General features: G+C 44.4%; 1 protein-coding gene across 2 annotated transcripts in view; it reads left to right on the forward strand.

Annotated features, from left to right (window-relative positions):
• The first annotated feature begins 16,106 nt into the window (after positions 1-16,106).
• The window catches only part of ostn (osteocrin), a 17,019-nt gene continuing 12,746 nt past the window's right edge, over positions 16,107-20,379 (forward strand). For both annotated transcript variants that reach the window (XR_007571318.1, XM_050066187.1), the window contains exons 1-3: positions 16,107-16,164; positions 18,096-18,182; positions 19,180-19,427. Coding sequence is in view for 1 of the 2 variants with exons in the window: in XM_050066187.1 (XP_049922144.1) it covers positions 18,096-18,182; positions 19,180-19,427 (335 nt within the window). In the remaining variant the exon portion in view is untranslated. The remainder of the gene's footprint in view (positions 16,165-18,095; positions 18,183-19,179; positions 19,428-20,379) is intronic.

The raw sequence follows: 20,379 nt of genomic DNA on the forward strand, positions 1-20,379 counted from the left end.
TCTGTCCGTCCTGGAAGAGGGATCCCTCCTCAGTTGCTCTTCCAGAGGTTTCTACCGTTTTTTTTTCCCTGTTAAAGGGTTTTTTTGGGGAGTTTTTCCTGATCAGCTGTGAGGGTCATAAGGACAGAGGGATGTCGTATGCTGTAAAGCCCTGTGAGGCAAATTGTGATATTGGACTTTATAAATAAAATTGATTGATTGATTGATTGATTGATTGATCAGGTAAATGATACAGCACAAGTAACAAAACAACACATTTGAAAGATAAACAAGTGTGCATGAGGAGTATGAATGACAAAAATTGAAACAGATGACAGACAATTGGCTTGTAGTGCTTTAATTACCAACAGAGCAATGAAGCAGAAAAGAAAACTGTGGCATGCTTGTAAGTGATGATGAAAGAACCATTAACCAAAGAGAACGTGTCCTAAGTGCTTCTGATTCAGTTGTGAACAATGAAACAATCAGGCCCACAGATGTGTTTCTGTCACAGTCTGTGAACAAATGTACGGTGGCTCAGAGGAGTGAATCGTTACTTACAACACAGCATTGTCCTGACCTCGGAAAATCCAGAGGCTGCTGCCTCATGACGTCCTTCACAGAAAAAAACAAAATCTAAAGATTTATGCCAAAAACACGACATCATCCATCCCTACTTTTAACATTTTAAACTGTTTGAAGTTATGAATTCTTGTCGGGGACGAGGCTGTTTTCTGACACAGGGCGAGTTTATAAGTTTAAAAAACAAAAGCAAATCAAAACAATTTTTAATTTTTTTTACTTCATGTATATAAATCATTTCAAAACAATGTTTCAGCCCAAATATAGAGGTGGTGTGTTAGTTATAATTTAAAGGGTTATTTTCATATGACTTCATGTCCCAGTGAAGTCTTTGTGTCAGAATTTAGACCGAACAGTGTTTCTACGTATTTTTGAGCGTTTGAAACATAACAGTGTAGAGAAGTGAATAATTCTGCAGACTTCTAAAATAAAAAATGTCTCAAACTAAAAAGAGAAACTGTAGATACCATGTGCTCAGAATTTTACAGTGAACTGACGCACTGGGAATTTACTACTTACAAAATAAAATAAAGCAATCTGGACAAAAATGTACGACAGAATAAATATGGAGATGAAACAGGAAATGACTCAGCAGCTGAATAATTAGCGAATGAAAATAGAAAACAGGTGCAGCAGTGAAGGTGAGGAGGTTAGAAAGTTTGTGCTTTTTGATGAGTGAGGACATTCTTAGAGAGCGAGGTCGTTGTGTTTGGTCCTCACGTCCTCACAGAGCTGTTTGAGGGTTAAAGTTTGACGGTCCTCACAAGTACAGCGGTAAAACTCTGTGTGTGTGTGTGTGTGTGTGGGTGTGTGTGGGTCTCTTGTCACTGCAGCGATGGAACCAGGCCAAAGTGTCCCCAGTGAGCGCGCTCAGACCAGAGTGAGATCCACCAATCAGAGTGCTGCCTGTCGCAGGGGGCCGCTGGCATCAATCAGGTCCTCAGATACCTGCCAATAACACACACACACACACACACACACACTTTGTTGAGCCCTTCAGTGTCTTTTGCTTTTATTTCTGCAGGTTTTACAGATTTCTGTCTCTGAGCTGGACGAGCTGCTCACATTGTGTAAAGCAAAAATACAACATGTACAGATGCTTCATCACGAGAAACAGCCAGGGACAAACGTGAGACAGACTTGTTGAGCTGTGATGTCACCTTAGTGAAGCTGTGTGATGACAGCAGCACAAACTGAAGGCTGCGTCACCAACGTATCCTCATAGAACGGTTCACATGATGTCCTACAAATTTGTGCCCAACGAATGACGTCACGTCCTTAATTTACAGCTCTGTGATGAACATGAAGTTACTGAGGACATCCGACTTATTTTTATCCATCTTTTATTTTCTTCCTCGTTTTCCTTTTGTTTGTGACTTTTAAAATATGAAGTATTTGCTTTCACTGAATTCCTTTGCAAACGTTTGTTGTAGAAATGAGTCATTAACAGAGAACAGGAAAAGGAAACCAGTGATGAGCATATATGACAGTGACATGTTAATGGTTCGTTAAACTCATTAGTTATGACACATTAATGTCTCTGACGTCACAGGACATGAACTGCTCCATCAAAACTTGGTATTCACAGTGTGATACTGGGACACACACACACACACACACACACACACACACAGTGACAGTAGAGGCCATCCATCCTGTTGAAGTGTCCTTGACGAGTTGCTGGACTGTGACCTGTCACACGTTCGATTCCCCTGACGGACGCTGCTGTCAACAACAACCTGTGTGTGTGTGTGTGTGTGTGTGTTGTGTGTGTGTGTGTGTGTGTGTGTAAGCTGCTGCCTGCATCTCTAACTGACGTCAGGTCANTGTGTGTGTGTGTGTGTGTGTGTGTGTGTGTAAGCTGCTGCCTGCATCTCTAACTGACGTCAGGTCACAAACAGCCTCCAGAGCTGCTCCCGTATAATAAAGATAAATCTTGTTGATGCTGAACTTTGACATCACAGAACATCATATTAAGTTCTCTACAATCTAAACTCCATTAACTATAAATATAACTATAATTCAGGATTTTATTTTTTATTCCTGTTGATGGTTTTCTGAATCAGGTCAGTTTTTAGATTGATTTCCCTCCTCACAGGCCGCCTGTTGTTTCAGATCATTTACAGAACATTGAAGTTATTCAGCTGACACTTTTTTCTAAAGCTCGTCAGTGCATTTAAATATGCAGGAATCGTGCAAGTTTAATAGTTTCATTAAATGTGCTGAGTTTTTCTTTGTTTTATTTTATTTTTTATTTTCTAACGGGCCCAGGTTCAGTCCCTGAACCTGAGTTCTAAAGGTCCTGACACACCAAGCCGACGGTTGGCCGTCGACCAAAGTCGGGCCGTCGGTGAGCGTCTGCCGGCCTAGTTTTTGCGGTGTGTCCCGCACTGTCGGCACTTTGGCGTTGGCGGCTTTTTGGCCGATTGAGCATGTTAAATCACCGGCGGAGCTTGTCGGTGAGAGAGATCACTCTGATTGGCTGTTCAGGTTTTATTTCCTCGCCCCTGTAGCAAGTGAATCTGCCTGTAGTGAAACCGGGGCTAACCGGTGTTTCCTCCTCAGGCTCCACTTCACTCAGCTGCCCCACAGACCTGCTGCTTCTTCCCACTTTAAGCTGNGCCGTCGGATGTAGCCCGTGTAGTGTGTTCAAATGCAACTGACACAGGGCGACGTGAGGCGATGTAGATGACGCAACAGTTGGCTTTCGTCGCCGCTAGTTCTTTGATGTCGGTTTGGTGTGTCTGCACCTTTAGGCTGAGACAGAGGATGTGTCGAGTTCCTGCTGTCCTGATATCAGTGGGGAGTTTGAGTCGAGTTCCTGCTGTCCTGATATCAGTGGGGAGTTTGATCCACAGTCCAGTCGTTGGAAGAAAATGTTGTCATTCAATCTGGTCTCACGTCGGTGACTTCCAGCGTCAGACACTGACAAAAAAAGCCATCCTTTCACATCGGCATGATACGCAGCTGGTCGCAGTTATTGTTTAAAGCCACCCGAAAGGTCCAAGTAGGGCAGGTGTGAGGGGTGGTGGATGGGTCCAACAACCACGGACTTTCACCAGGAAACCGGTGTTCACTTCCTGTAAGATTGTGAAGCCCAAACCCTGTTCTTTTTTCCTAAACCCAACCACATGTGTTGTTGAAGGTAAAAAAAAGTCAATTTGCGGTGTTGTACCGACGTAGTGCTTTTATTTTGAAAGAGACTGTATGCAAACTGTACATTTCCTGTGAAAACAGAAGTGTATTTTGAAAACAGACAATGCATGTAACAGGCTGAAGTTGACACGGCGTCCCAGAACGTCAACAACCAACACACCCAGGGTACCTTGGACGTCATATGTGGACGTGGAAAGTCCATGACCAAACGTGGACATGTGACGAGGTCGGAGTGAGGATGTGTTGTGACATTGCACATTTTGGCAAAACATGAATTTTCTATTTGTATGTTTCATACGTATCAAAGCGTTTCCGAAGTGACGTAGTATATAAGCGGACTTTGTCATCGGGCACTGGGGGGGGGGCGACGTTACAGACAGGACACCTGCCAAGCTTCAGACTGTTGTTCAACACCAACAAATAACAGAACTGGCTGTTTTTTATCCCTCAGACGTGGAGGTTTTGTAGCAGTCTGTCACTGTGTCTCCACTGAAGTGGTGCCACAAAAACAGGTTGTTCTTCACTGAGACATCTCTGCATTTCCAGCCCCGACAGTAACATATAAAGCTTGTTTTTTAAACCCAAACATGAACTTTTTCTAACTGTAACTAAGCATTTTTTGTGTCCTGAACCTAACCACTTGTTAACCACAGCGTTGTTTAAATGTAAAGTTTCAAAGTATCCACTACATGTTAATGTGCAAACATGATGTGTCCATGTTCTGTAGAAACATACATTTGGTTTGTCAGGTTGCTCAGAGGATTGCAGGGACGGTTTCTGGAGTCTGTGAGGAGGTCGAGTGGTTCTTGAAGAGATTTTCAGAAAGACTTGTTGTCAAGATTCTGTAGTGGATCCAAAATGTTCCTGTGGATAACAAAGGTGGTTCAGAGGAGCTTTGGATGATTCTTCAGGGGAACTTGATGTGGAGCAACAGGTGAGGGGTGTGGAGCTGTTACTCAGGAGGGTCTTTTGGGCTCCACGAGTGGGTTCCAGGTTTTTTCAGGGTTCCTTCAAGGTGTCAGTTCTTCAGATTGTTACACACAGATACAGTTTAGTGACAGTGAAGCAGAATGTTTAGGTACCTGTGCAGGTAGCAGGTGTAGACGCTCCTCTTGTTTCACGTTGGCTGAACTGTCACATTTTTAAACATTGTTTCATTGTCTAAATGTTTGCAGCAGTGTCGTCTTTCTAATCCCAGCAGGGTGGGCTGGCGTCAGCCTGCCGTCATCAGCACCCTCAGTTTTTCCTGCCATCATGTTTTTACATTTACATTAAAAACCTACACGTCGTGTGTAAAGCTCAGAGGGGGCGGGACTCGGCCTGCAGCACGCCACCATCCATCAAACACTCTGAAATCAGGTTGAGGCTGCTGTCAGCCGTCAGCTAACGTCGCACTGCCGCCTTCATCTCCTGCCAGGAGCCGCCAACCACTCGCTGATTACAGCATTATGTTTGCTTTTAACCTCTGCGACATCACAGCGTGTACCTTTTTAAACTGTCAGGTCTTTAAAGGCAACAGATACTGCATGTCAACGTCAGATTATCAGACAAGCAGAAATACTTAAAAGAGTGTTTCTTTGAGGGATTGATGCCGATGTCAGATTACCACCGAGATAACTGCGTTCTTAAAGTGTCACCTGATCAAACAGATTAGTGCTGCAGCACAGACATGTTCAGTGTCACAGTGAGAGACGGGGAAAGTGTAACTGCTGTCAGTCGAGTCAGTTTGTCCGTTCAGAGACCTCTGAGAGAGGCAGGACTTTAGGTTTCGTTCACAGATGAAAGTTTGCAGAATCAGATTTCATCCTTGAGACGACGATCTGATGTCAGCTGCAAAACATCTCTTTTATGGATTTTTGATTTATTAAATCTGGAGCATCTATGGTCCAAAATGTTGCATTAATGCGTTCCCAGGCCAGATGAGATCTATAATCCCTCCTGTGTGTTCTGGGTCTGCCCCGGGGCCTCCAGCGGGAGGCGCCCAGGAGGATCCTGATCAGATGTTGAACCACCTCAACATGAAGGAGCAGCGGCTCTACTCCGAGCTCCCTCCAGATGTCTGACTCCTCCCCCTATCTCTAAGGCTGAGCCCAGACACCCTACAGAGGAAACTCATTTCAGCTGCTTGTATCTGTGACCTCATTCTTTCGGTCACTACCCAGAGCTCATGACCATAGGTGAGGGTTGGGACGCAGATGGACCAGGAAATCAAAAGCTTTGCCTTCTGGCTCAGCTCCCTCTTCATGACGGCGGTTCGGCACAGCGCCTGTATCACTGCAGACGCTGCACCAAACCACTGATCCATGTCATGCTCCTTTTTACCTTCACTCATGAACAAGACCCCGAGATACCTGAAGTCCCTAACTAGAGGCAGCAACTCTCTCCCAACCTAGGGAGGGCAATCCACCGGTTTCTGGCACAGAACCATGGCCTCAGATTTGGAGGTGCTGACTCTCATCTTGACCACTTCACACTCTGCAAACTGCTCCAGGTCATGCTGGAGGTCACAGAGTGATGAACCACATCAACTGCAAAGAGCAGAGATGTAATTCTGAGGTCCCCAAACTGGACTCCTTCCTCCTCTCTCCTGGCCCTTGAGATCTCCAGCTTTGTCACTCTTTTTTTCCTTCACTCTTTGCACGCCGAGATGTGACGTCCAAGGTACCCTGGGTGTTTCCTTCCCCTCTCGTTTGTCCTCTGTGCTTCATAAAGCTTGTCTTGCTTTTCCCCCCAAACTATTTGAATAGTGTGATTTTAGTAAGTTTTATACAGAATATCTCACTATTGTTTTAAAGCAGTTAAACATTATAATCTAAGTAAAACTGATGCATTTGAACTGAAGCCTCTCAGACCTGCTTCTCCTGCGCTGTGCTGCCTCTCTGTGGTTACAGCTGGAACTGCAGGTGTGTGATGGGAGAACAGTCACAGGGATATTACTCTGAACGTGGTGTTCTTTCATCTTATGTGATGATTTGTAAAGCTGAATTCAGATTTCTATCTAGTGTGTCTTTGTTCATACAGACACAGCACGTTCAGTAAAGCATCAGTGTGTCACAGACAAAAACACCAACATGTTCTTTTGATTGGTTTCTGCCTCTGGTCCTGCGGCGTTGAAACTTCCTGAACGCTCTGAAGTGCCGGGCGGAGGAAACCAAACTCCAGCTGAAGCGTTTGATCACCGAGTTTTTACTGCAGCTCCCGGGGGATGCTGGGAAAGAGGAAGAGAGGTGTGTTTTCTCAGTGCTGATAGGCTGCCTGTTCCCCTTTTGTTTGTTCTCAGTAATGAACCAATCACACGGCTCATTGGCACACACACACACACACACACACACACACACACACACACACACACACACACACACAGAGTGGGCCTAATTGTGGGGAAAATGAGGATAATGTGTGTGATGTGAAGCAGCTGGTGGAGCAGAAATAAACTCTCCTGTAGGCCTCCGTCGCTCCTCCCCTTCGTCTGATGTCGACACAATATTATCTGATTATTTCCCCAAACTGTAAAATGTGAGACGGCAGCAGTGATGAGCATCTTTCATCTAAGTTCTGGCAAAACACAGATAGTGAGGAAATGCTGTAGCGCCACCATCAGGCCACTGAAGTCTCGCTGTGTCCATCAGAGCCACAAGATGAAATAAAATCGTGATGATTTGTCTTTTGGTCAAGCTCTGGTCCCTCCAGAGTTTCAGACTTTATTTGATTGTTGTCACCTAAAGTGACTGAGCTGGTGTCATGGCAGCCTTTTCTTCTTTCAATGAAATTGCAAAAATAGTTGCTGTGTTTGGAGGAAAAATCAAGAGGTCATTAAAGTCCACAGGGTTCATCCTCTGGGGATTCAAAATTCAAGATTAACTTCATTGTCCTGCAGAGTGGGAAGTACCTGTGACTGGAGGTGAACAGGGTGGAGGAGAGCAACATGGCAGCTGAGAGGAGAACAGATTTAAGGTTTGGCAGCAGCAACATGAATGGCTGAAGGAGATCAGGGCAAAGTTTGAACACCCATGATCAGCTGATTGGAGGAGGCGGTGGATAGAGAGAGAACTGTGAATTGATATAGCACAAAGAAAGTCTTCCTGATTGAACGTACACTAACCTTCATTAGTCCAATTAAATGTCCTCGTCCAGCTGTAACCGCAGCTTCACCTATCTGTGCATGGGAACGTACTGACTGACAGGGTGTAATTACTCTTACTGCCACAGGGGGGAGATAAAGTTCTGCACCGCAGCTTTAAACCTGGTTTTCATGGTTTCAACCGTCATTTAGATCAGATTTGTCAAACATACGGGTTGGGGGCCAATCAGAGTCCAATCAGGCCCACTAGATGACTTTGTACCCGTCATAGTGATGCACTTGTGAAGGCTGAGAGGTGTCAGGTTTTAGGAGACAGTGAAACCATGAGAAGCTTTCGTCATGTAAACTTAACTATGGCGGCAGCTTGTCTCAGCTCATGGAGTCCAAGACAAATTTCTCTTCAGGGACCATAAAGTATCTATCTATCTATCTATCTATCTATCTATCTATCTATGCAATGTGCAAAATGTTGTCCACCAGCATCTTTAGTACAAAAGAATCTTATCTTAAATCAGTACAGGTGGAACCATATTGTTAAGACACTGCTGAAACTTTTGACTTGTAAATGGTTAGTGAGGCAGGGGATTGCTTAGCCTGCGGCAGAATTCATTCATTTATTTTCAACGAGAACCTAGCATCTTGGGCAACTTGGGCGACCTGGTCGTCAGCTGCGTGTCTTGGGCCATCAGAGCGGCTCAGGAGGGGAGTTAAAACTCATTTAACTTTATTGTAATGAGCTCTGACGCGGTTCGGCGACAACCAATCGGAATGCTGACGTGCTTCGATGAAGTGGGTCCCAGAGAATAAGCCATGTAACTTTGGTTCCTACAGCACACTTGTTCCGACAATGGATAGGGAAGTTTATTACTTGCGTTCGCGCCCACTCAGTCCTTTATAATGTGTCGCTGTTCAGTTACAGAGACCAAAATAAAAAGAATGAGGCTTGGGACGGCGTCACAGAGGTAGTTGGTTGGTCTGGTGAGTTTTAAAGTGTGTAATGTTCGTAATAGGAGAGAATGGTAGGCTAATGTTGCGACGTAGCATGTAAGTCTTCCTGGCTTGGTTTCTGTTTTCATTGACCAAACATAACTTCCTGTAGCCGTGAGCTTGTTGACTGGACAACAGGAACTACGCTGCTTTCAAACCAGTCACTTTGCGGCTCCTTTAAATTGACAAGCACGATCGAACATTCAGTGATTCACGTGATGAGCGACTCAAGCAACCAAAGCTGCCACAAATATTTTTGACAGTCGTGTTTCTTGGGCGTCAGCGAGAGACTGTGGCTCTTGGGAAGCTTCTGGTGTGAACGTACAGTAAAGAGAGTGAGTTTCTTCTGGAGACATCACAGGCTGTTTGTCATCTGTTTTGTAAATGGATGAGCCTGAATAAACTATTGATTCTTCTTTTAGTGATGTCAGCAGATCTTGGTGAACACAAGCTTGTTGTAACAAGAATCGTACATCAGGTGAAACACAGTTTTGTGTGAACTGTCCCTTTAGGTTGAGCGCAGAGTTCCAGGCAGCAGCTGATGGCTTTCACAGGTGTGGGTTGTGTTGGTGTGTGGGACGGGTCGACTCGCGGTCACAACCAGGAAGTCACGACTGAAACATTTAAATGGAAGCATGAGGCAGCTTCAGCTGGGAATCACCCCCCCACTCGTCCCCTTCACCACCCCCAACCACAGCACCATCACCTCCATCACCCCCACTGACTGTAATCTGTCCTTTTCCATCAGCCTGTCCAGCGTCCTGCAGCTTTCATTACCACAGACGCACAAAACAAGCGCTCCCTCATCTGCAGAGACTTCATTATGTTTGTTTCCGTCTGTTGACCTCATCAGGTCACGAAAGAGACGTTCATAGAGAGTCAGACTGAGGGAGCGTGAGGGGAGTCAGCGTCCTAAAGAGCTTTGACTTTTAGTCATAGTGTTTTCTATCTGTTTTTTATCTTTAAACTAATCCAGTGACGAACTAACAGCTAGCTGCTAACAGCCACCGCTGCAACTAACAAACTCCACAAATCCATTCAGCAGCTCCACCATCCACAGTCAGACACACACGGCTGATTATTTACTGCTGAGTTACAGCTCACACTCGCACCAACCCAAACATCCTGGTGCAGACTGTTAACCAGCCTGTCGCTCATGCTGCATCTGAAGATCATTACGAACACGACTGTTCTCGGCTTTCAACGTCTCATAGTCCACCACCAACATTTTCATCTTGTCTCATCAACGAAAGTGAAACATAGATTTTGTCTAAATATTTATTATCAAGATCTATTTTTAGCTCGTTATTGTCTGGTTTTCTTCATGGAAAACAAGGTCGTCGTTTTCGTCCATCCATTTTCATCAGCTTATCCGGGGCCGGGTCTTAGGGGCAGCAGGCCAAGCAAAGCACCCCAGACGTCCCTCTCCCCAGCAACACTTTCCAGCTCCTCCTGGAGGACCCCAAGGTGTTCCCAGACCAGACGAGATATTTAATCCCTCCAGTGTGTTCTGGGTCTGCCCCGGGGCCTCATATTTAATCCCTCCAGTGTGTTCTGGGTCTGCCCCGGGGCCTCCTACCAGTGCAACGTGCCAAGAACCCCTCTAACAGGAGGCGCCCAGGAGGATCCTGATCAGATGTTGAACCACCTCAACTGACCCCTTTCAACATGAAGGAGCAGCGGCTCTACTCCGAGCTCCCCCCGGATGTCTGAGCTCCTAGGTGAGGGTTGGGACGTAGATGGACCATGAAATCGAAGGCTTCCAGCTCAGCTCCCTCTTCACCAAGATGGTCCGGCACAGCACCCGCATCACTGCAGATGCTGCACCAAACCACCGATCCATCCATCAAGACCCAGAGATACTTGAACTCCCTCACTAGAGGCAGCAACTCTCCCCCAACCCAGAGAGGGCAATCCACCAGTTTCCGGCAGAGAACCATGACCTCAGATTTGGAGGTGCTGACTCTCATCCCGACCGCCTCACACTCCGAGTGCGAGTTTTAGTTCACTTTAATTTTCAGATCAGAGCTTCCTGTCGCACAGTTTGTTTTGAAGTACGAGTTTTTGTTTTGTTTGTGTGCACATTAAAACAGGCCAACCAATGAAATAATGAGTTTTGCTCAGGTGGTCGATACATTTTCTTGGATGTCGTCATGTTGGCCAACGTCATGATTCTGTCACTCATACAACAGCAGCCTGTCTTCATGTAATGCATAAACACAATACAAAAATGCACACGCAACAGTTGGTATAATGTCCTACAAGTTAGTGTCCCATGGATGATGTTACAGAGGTCTACTTGATGTTAACTTGGAGAGGTTTGGTTTAGGAAAGGAAACATGGTGAGGACATATGAAGATCACTCAAAGTTCACACAGTGTGTGACAAACACGTATGTGCACTGATGCTCCAGGATACACTGCTGACATATTTCCTGTCAGTGCGTCACCTCTGCAGAAAAGTCTGCTGTGTTCTTTTGTCTGTTTGGTGCTGAGCAGGTAGTTTACAACAGGTTGTTACAGTTTCTTTCACTGAAAACTTCTTCCTGCTGTGCTTAAAGCAAAACAGTTCTGCGAGGCGTCGTGTCGGCCGCTCAGATCCGAAGCACAGAGAGTTAAATCTCAGAGTAAACAGAGAGTTCGAGGAAACCTGGAGGCGAGAGACGGAGGATGGTGGGGAACATCCAGGGGGAATCCTGCAGGCTTGATTTGGCCGAGAGAAGCTTTACTCACAAGATGTGAGTCATCTGACCTCTGAGAGTCATCAGGTGTGATCTTTACATCATGGATGCAGAGTCAGCAGGACGGAGGCCTGACGGGACCAGGACCAGAGGGTTCATGGGTCAGATCCTGCAGGGAAACTGATGAGCAACACTTTCTTTTCCTCCCTCAGAGCTGGCGTCTCCTTCGTTGGAAGCGTTGGCTGAGAGAGGCTGAGCGTTTTTGTAGAGGGGTGAAGTGAGAGTGACTGGAGCCACCGGTACCTGGAGTGCTCTTCCTCACCGTGAATCAGGAGCCTCCTGCTTGTTTTAAAGAGTTCTTTTTAGTGAAGGTAATCTGTGGTAAACCAGCTGATACAGATAGTTTGAGCCAGCAGGACTTCAGGTTTCGTCCTCTGCATGAATCTCAAGAGGAAACCTCATCAAAATATTCCAGTAAACCTCTCTGGATAAATCTTTACTCTCAGGTGTTAGAAACCTTCTACAGATGTAAATGATCTTCTTCTCTCGAGGCCATTCGAGGGACTGAACCACGATTGTGACCGTGCTTTTTGCCAGAGCATTTTGTCAGCCATGTTGGCTCCATAAGTCTCTCCATGGCCGTTGCTATGAGTGACTGTGTTGTCCCTGCAGCCACAGTGAGGACACTGGTCCAAATTTAAAGGCAAGAAAAAAAAACCTTAAAGCAGAAGTCTTGCATCACCTGTAGCTGTATTTATTTCTCACCTTAATAGCAGGTTATGTTAGTTTGAACTTTAACATTAACTTCTGATTCCCGTCCAGCCTCAGCAGCCAAGTCAAACCTCGGAGACATTCGGCTAACAGCTAACAGAGACGCTAACAGTGTTCAGCTGCAGAGCTGATACAAGATGACAGGGTTTTATTGTGTGACGACTTTTAATTCAAATGACTCCGCTGAGCCAAACTGGAAATGTCGGCACTTTGAGTTTCTGCAAGCAGATATTTTACATTTGCATGTTTCATATGATCACATCAGTGTTTCTAAAGTGATGTAGTATATGAGCTGATGGTGTGTCATGCCTGGCAAGCTGCAGAAACACCAACAAACAACAAACTGGTTCTTTCTGAGCAAGTTATCGGATCAGTACCTGGAATAAAGATTATTTTTTTACTGAGAAATAGCTGCGTTTCCTGCAGAGATAGCGCCACAAAAAGCAGTAGTTTATTACACAGGCTGTGTCCAAAATCACTCACTACATGGTCCACTATATAGAGTTCGCCATTTTGTAGTGCTGTCTGAATGTCTAGTGGGAATTATTATACCCTATATAGTACTGGGGTTTGAACCAGGAACCCTCTTGCTGTGAGGCGACAGTGCTAACCACTGCATCACCGTGCCTCCATTCTGTGCACAGTTTATTTTCATTTTCTTCAATTAAAAGAGTGATTGATTCACTTTTTATTTCTCTCAGTTTATTTTTACTTGTTGACTGAAGTTTTAATACATTTCTCTGGTTGTAACTCTTTTGTTGTTGTTAAAATTCCATCAATTCATCTTTTTTATTTCAGTTTACGATGATAAAACAAGACAAAGCTCCTCACTCACCACGTTAGCAGATTTTAGAGCTTTTCGTTGTATTAAGACATGATTGTTTTATGTTTACGAAGCGTTTCACACTGCATCATGTTCAGAGACGTGACTCGACACCGTCTGTCCATCTTTATCATTGAGTATTTAAACCATGTTCTCTGCTCACATGGCAACAGTGAGGGTGGGGGAGGGGGAGGTGAGGTGAGGTTGGGGGGTTACATGACATCACCTGGAGCTGAGAAGGTCGTCACTAATTAAAGGGTGAGCGGACAGAGAGGGAGGGGGAGGGGGGGTGTTTCCGTCATTATTAGCCTGTTAGCCGCGGTGTCATTACTGTTATTAACCCAGGTGTGTTTTCTCAATGACCCAATCCTCCGTCCTGAATGAATGGAGCGAAGCATGAATGGAGCGATGGAACTGAAGGTCGTCTGGTCCCCTGAGGGGAACGCCGACCATGTGGGAGAGGGCCCCGTCGCCCTTAGCAACAGCAACACAAAGAGAAAAAAAGAAAGTCACGCAGGAGACAAACTGAGGCTCCATCAGCAACTCAGACACACGTCAGAATTCATCCGAGCTTTATTGTGTCTAACGTTTAGTCTTTGGTACAAAGTGAGGAGTGTTGGTGTGTAACTAAGGTCAGTGTGGAGACAATCGGGTACGTCAGTAGCTCTAATTCAGTCTGTGTATCAGCAGAGATCAATAACTTTCAGACTCACCTGCTGGTTTTGGTTTAGTGTCTGAATTTTGTACCCTCTGCTCAGACGCCATTTTTGTTTCGACACATCACATGAACAGCAGCTGTGAAAATAAATTCAGCCGCACAACTTTTAAATGTTCGTTTCTCTTCTTTCTTCGGTCCATCGTTCATGTTCACTGCTTTTAGTTTGGGAAGGTTGTTTAGCCGTAACCAAAGTTTGTGAAGGGCGCCTTTTATGCTTTTCCTTATGCTCTGTCATATATATATCTATAACGCTACCCTGTGAGTAAAACCATCCGGCTTCAGACCGTTCTGAATACTCATCAGCTGGTGACGGATTTCTTTGTATGCTCATCTGCTTCAGGCATGCTACTACATGTGTTTACATTTCATACACTGCTACATGTAGCCACATGCTAACGTCAGGGAAATGTCATCTTGGTTGCTGATGTTGATTTTGGATCATATTTCCTGCTGGAACATCATCTGGTTGTGTTTAGAGGCTTTTATTGGTGATTTTCCACAGTACAAAGTGCAGCTATTCTTCATTAAAGTCATTCCTGGGATGCATGTACACTGCTACATGTAGCTACAGGCTAATGTCAACCTGGTTGTTGATGTTGAATTTGGATCATATTTCCTGCTGGAACATGTCTGGTTGTATTTAGAGGCCTTTATTGGTGATTTTCCACAGTATTCTTCGTTACAATCATTTCCTGGTTGCATGTACACTGCTACATGTAGCTACATGCTAATGTCAGGTAAACGTCATCTTGGTTGCTGATGTGGGTTTCAGATCATATTTCCTACTTGAGAATGTCTGGTTGTGTTAAGAAGCTTTTACCAGTGATTTTTCACAGCTATTCTCCGTTACAATCATTCACCAGCTGCAAGTACACTGCTACGTGTAGCTACAGGCTAACGCCATCTTGGTTGCTGACGTTCCGATCATATTCCTGCTGGAACATGTCTGGTCGAGTTTTGTTTACAGTAGAAAGTGCAGGTATTTCCCATCACAGTCGTTCCCTGGCTGCAAGTACACTGCTACATGTAACTCCATGCTAACGTCAGGGAAACCTGTAATCTTGATGTCTGGTTGTGTTTAGAAGCTTTTATCGAAGGTTTTTCACGGCACAGAGTGCAGCTATTCTCTGTAACAGTCATTAAACGGTTGCAACGACGGAGCAGAGACAACAAGGTATGGAAGGTCCAGAAACACTGAGCAATCAGAGCAGACTGGAACTACAGGTGTTGCAGCACAGACTGTATTAGGAAAATAAAATGTTTTTTGAACATTGAAAAATGTAAACATGTTCTAGTCGAGACCTGAAATACAAGTACTGACCTGAAAATGAACTTCTCAAACCTCATACGAGACGATAATAAAGTCCCAACATCCGTACTTCCAAATTAACAGCGTCTTATCTTGTTCCTGTTGCCGTACCAAACTACAAACTTTATTAAACATAAATAAACAAGTTTCAACCATAACATGTGACCAGGTTTTGGACCTTGTCCAGTTTTGTGTCGGGATCAGCTGCAGGATGAGTTGGCAGAGATGGCTGCCATCTTGTTTTACATGGATTAGTGTGTTGTGGGGACACTATCAATTCATGGCACAAAAAAGTGTCCATGATCGAGGACAAGAGGTCTCAGTTCAGCAGAACAAAGTATAAGGTGCAGTAAACCCAAAATGTATCGTCCACATATGAAGACGCAGGGTCTCAGGATGACAGAAGACATTTCTCACACACTCAGAACCTTCACACTCTGCAGCTGGAACACAGCACGTACTCGACTGCTGTTATACTTATTCTGAGTAGTATGTGAGGATGAGATTGTAAACACAGCCTTGGGGACATTTTCTGTCTCTGGCACAGGAAGAAGATGTCCTTAACCCCACCTACAAAGCTCTGATTGGCTCGGTTGTTTTTCCAGCTGAGGAAATGTCCAGTCAGTCAGCTCAACACCACGAGCATCTGATTTTAAAGAACCTGAGACATGAGCTGCACCTCAGCTGATTTATAACACAACCGTCACAGTTTGACCGTCCAGGACTGAACTGTGTGTGGAAGATATAAAATGTAAATGTTTTAACTTTAAAGACTGAGAGGGGAGAGGAGGTAAGGAAGGACAGAATGGTTGAGGAGGAGGAGGAGGAGGAGGAGGTGGTGTGATTGCTCCCAGGAGGTTTCATTAACAGGTAATGGTCCTGATGATGAAATGCCACAAAACATTCATGTGGAAAAAAGTAGGGAAGCACAGGAAGTGATGTCACAGGAGCGGAGGCAGCTGATTGGACAGGAGATTCCCGGGCAGCTGCTATAAAACCTGACGTGAAGCCACAACAAGACACAGAAACACAGAGAAGAGACGACACAGCGGGACGGACACACTGAGAGAGACTCGAGGTACAGAGTGTGTGTGTGTGTGTGTGTGTGTGTGATGCAGATGTGCACAGGTTCAGACTCCTGCAGGTGTTACACTGTAAGAAAATGTCCTCTTTTTTTCAGCAGGTGGTTTTTAATTCTTTTTATCGCTCACCGTTCAAACTTCAGATTCTGTGTCTAAGACGTTCGCTGCAGTTTGACATTGTCTTTTTCTTTTAACTTTTTTTAATGAATCTGGTACTAAAATTATAATTTATGACTGTGGCGTCACTTTAAGCTGCTGTCTGCTTCTTGATTTTTATGATTAACAACAGTAAATTAGAATCTTTGATGTTTACTTTCTTTAACTGAAGTTAGTGTTTCAGGTTATGTATTAACTATCTGCGTGGTTTCAAACAGCTCTTTGGTTCTTTTAAAGTGCAGGTTGGGTTGTTTAAGGGTAGAATCTTTTATATGTTAAATTATCTTTTGCATTATTTCTCTTTAATTCTGATTCATGGCATATTTTCAGCTTCGTCTGTGCAGTCGTTGCTGCTTATCTGAGTCAGAGAGTTTTAATGTTAATGATGCTTTTTTAAGTGTAATAACTTAAAGTCTTGAATATGCATCAAAGTTTAAATTTCCCTGAATGTCAGCAAGATTTTTGCACAGAAAAACAGTTTTGAAAATCCCCACATGAGCAGGTTTTAACACAGTTTAAGTAAAAATGTTGCGTTCAGGTTCAGATTCTGACGTCGGTTTGTCCTGTGAACATGAAGGTGTTGGGGCTGCTGCTGGGCTGCAGCGAGGAAACATGGGGTATTTTTGTGAATGGAAGAATTTGCAAAGTGTGTGTGTGTGTGTGTGTGTGTGTGTGTGTGTTATATCCTCACACGTGCATGAATGAGAGCTGCAGTACGTCAGCATCAGCAGTGGTGTGAATGGTTCACCGTGTGTGTGTGTGTTTGATTGTGTACACGTGCACAATCGTTTGTGCATCATCAAGAATGTGTGTGACGTCGACAACAAGTGTTTATTTGCAGGGATGGAAAATGCTAAAATTAGCCGATGTTGCTGGACAATACGGTTCACCCGTCGGCTGAGCTAAAAGTGTTCTCCTCTGTGTGTGTTTGTGTTTGTGTGTGTGTGTGTGTGTGTGTGTGTATGTGTGTGTGTGCGTGTGCGTGCACTAACAGCAGCAGTGTGCAGGTTTTCAGTCTGTTGTGTGTTCACACTGGAAATGAGACTAATTGAAGTGAACTGAAACTATTGAGACTAAAAAAAGTCTTTTGATTTTTGAAGTGTGCAGTTTATGGATCATTGTACCCATAATGCATTGCACAGAGGAAATCACAGCTGCAAAACAAAACAAACAAACAAAAACTAAACAAAGGGATTTTATGAAGCAGAATGTATTGAACTATTTGGTATAAAGGTTTTAAATTTTGAACTTTAACTGCACAAACAAATATAAAGTCCCAGTGTCCTCAAACGAGCACTTCCTCATTCACAGTGTCAGCTGTCACTGTTGCTGAAATTGGTCACATTTCAAACTTTATTAATCATAAATGATCAAGTTTCAACCATAACATCTGATCAGGTTTTGTCCACTTCTGTGTCGGGATCGGCTGCAGACTGACTCGGCTGAGATGGCCGCCATGTTGTTTTTACATGGATCAGTGTGTTGTGCTTTTGCTGCCACTCAATGGCACAAAAAGTGTCCAGGGACGAGGACAACAGGTCAAAGTTCAGCAGAATGAAATATAACGTGCAACAATCCCAACAAGTCGTGTCCGCATATGAGGACGCAGGGTCTCCAGGGGGATACAGGTAGTGTGTAGTCTGGGGTGTGACCTCTGACCTCGCTCCTATTAATGAAGCTTCTGTTGCATTCAGGTGCAGCTGGGAAAGTCTGCATGTTTTCTGAATGAAGAGACTGATGACAGGATGAGATGTGATTCCTGTTGTTACAGATGCAGTTCTGTGGCTGTTTGCTGTTTTCCTGCCTGCTGCTCATCACGCTGTTGCACTGCAGCGCTGTCGGCTTCAGAGTCCAACAGGTCTGAACACACACACAGAACACAGCTTTAGTTACTTCCTGTCCAGTGAAAACCTTGTATCTCCAGATGTCTTCATGTTGAATGTTTTTGATACACTGATTATGTGTTGACAAAATCCTCTCACCTCCTGAGCTGAATAAACTCTTTGAAAACCCTCTTGGTTCATGTGGAGAATTCGTCATCACAAAGCTGACAACAGGCGGCTTTTCTGACTTTTTAGAGTTACTTGGTTCTCACAGGACAGCCACGCTATAAGCACATGATGAAATTATAGAATATGATGCAATTTACTGAAGTTATGAGATTTTCTTCCACCACATGAGAATCAGACCAAGCTGTCTGCAGTAGTCTCGTACTGACACAGCAGAGTTGCTCCTGGATCAGATTCTGGTTCAGCGGTGGCAGCAGCAGATCACATTGTGTCCTATCAAATCATCCCAAGGGCCAAAACAAACGGCCCCTCCCTCAGAGGGCCCCTGTGCCGATATCAGATGATGTAACACGTCTGACGGGCTGCAGGGAGACGAGCCTGAAGGTGTTTTCTGTTTAGTCTGGATGATATGTGATCGTGTGACTCATCAGAGGCAGCGGGCGGACAGGAAGTCAGAAACTGCTCGCTGTCAGGGTCGTGATGTAAGAGGTGATTCGCAACGTGGAGTCCTGACGTATGAAAACACCAGGCGAGGTGGAGACACGGAGCAGGGTGGCCATCCTCTGCTGAGGTCAATATTTTCTATACGGAGACTCCCTTATGGAAAATAAAATATGGAGGATCAGTCGTGATAGTTTCACACAGTGGTGGAGGAAGTGCTCTGACCTTTGACTTAAGAAGACGTAGCAACACCACAAGGTAAAACTACACTGTTACAAGAAAAGGTCCGGCGTTGAGAGTAAAAGTACAAACGTATTAGCATGAAAATATACTTAAATTACCAAAGAGAATAGATAATTGACATTTTAGTTCATATTCTGATCCCATCCCGTCGTTGTGTTCCAGCGTGTAGACCGGCGCACCTTGAGGGCTCCAGCACCTCTTCGGCCTCCAGCACATCTTCGGCCTCGTCCTGGAGGGGTGAAGGCAGGGGAGGAGCTGACAGCCAAGCTGCTCCGACTGGACGACCTGGTGAGGATGGAGAATGATGTCATGGAGCCAAAGAGGAAGCGGAGTTTCCCCAGTAACAATGCCCCGCTGGACCGCCTGTCTGTCAGCTCCATGGAGATCAAACAGGGAACGAACAAGCAGAGGTAGGACGACAGGTTGTGTCTTTTAAATTCACTAATGCAGGAACTCAAAAACCCAGAACCGAGTCTTTGGTGCAAAGTTCCTCTTGTGCTTCCACTGTATTCCACATGATTGTCAATGCATTATATCTAGCTCCTGCAGTCCAAAATTAGTTTCACAAAGTTGTCCCCAAAGATGCAGGGAAAAAGATGGGAACAAAACCAGAATCAGCGAGAGAGGAAACGTGTTATTACCATAAGTTTCTGCAGTGGAAAACATATGTAAGGGTCCTACTGGTTGTAAGAAAACAAACGGCATCTGAAGCCCCAGAAGACACACATTAACCACTTGTTGACAGATTTTTGGTTATGTGATTTTTCCTTATCCGCTGCGAGGGTCATAAGGACAGAGGGATGTCGTATGCTGTAAAGCCCTGTGCCTGTGAGGCAAATTATGATTTGTGATATTGGGCTTTATAAATAAAATTGATTGATTGATTGATTACAGGATATACTGCAGGAATCCTGAAGAGAGATATATTACCCTTAAATGCCTTTTTTAAAGACCCTTTCCATGTCCTATGACTTTCGGAAAAAGTCATGGGACAGTATGTCAAAAAAGTCATAGTACATAATGTCGAAAATGCTCATACTATAGTGTGTCGGAAAAAGAAAAAACTGTTTACAAAGTCATAGTATAACATGTTGAAAAAAGTCATTGTATAGCATGTTGAAAAAAGTCATTGTATAGCATGATGAAAAAAGTCATAGTATAGCATGATGAAAAAAGTCATAGTATAGCATGTTGGAAAAACTGTCAAAATAGTCATAATATAGTACGTCGGAAAAAGTCATAGTATAGCATGTCGAAAATAGTCATAGTATATCGTGTCTAAAAAAGTCATAGTATAGCATGTCGAAAACAATCATAAAATAGTAAGACTATAGCATGTCGAAAAAAGTCATAGTATAGCAT

The sequence above is a fragment of the Epinephelus moara genome, chromosome 2 (genome assembly GCF_006386435.1).
Source record: "Epinephelus moara isolate mb chromosome 2, YSFRI_EMoa_1.0, whole genome shotgun sequence".
Lineage (NCBI taxonomy): Eukaryota > Metazoa > Chordata > Actinopteri > Perciformes > Serranidae > Epinephelus > Epinephelus moara.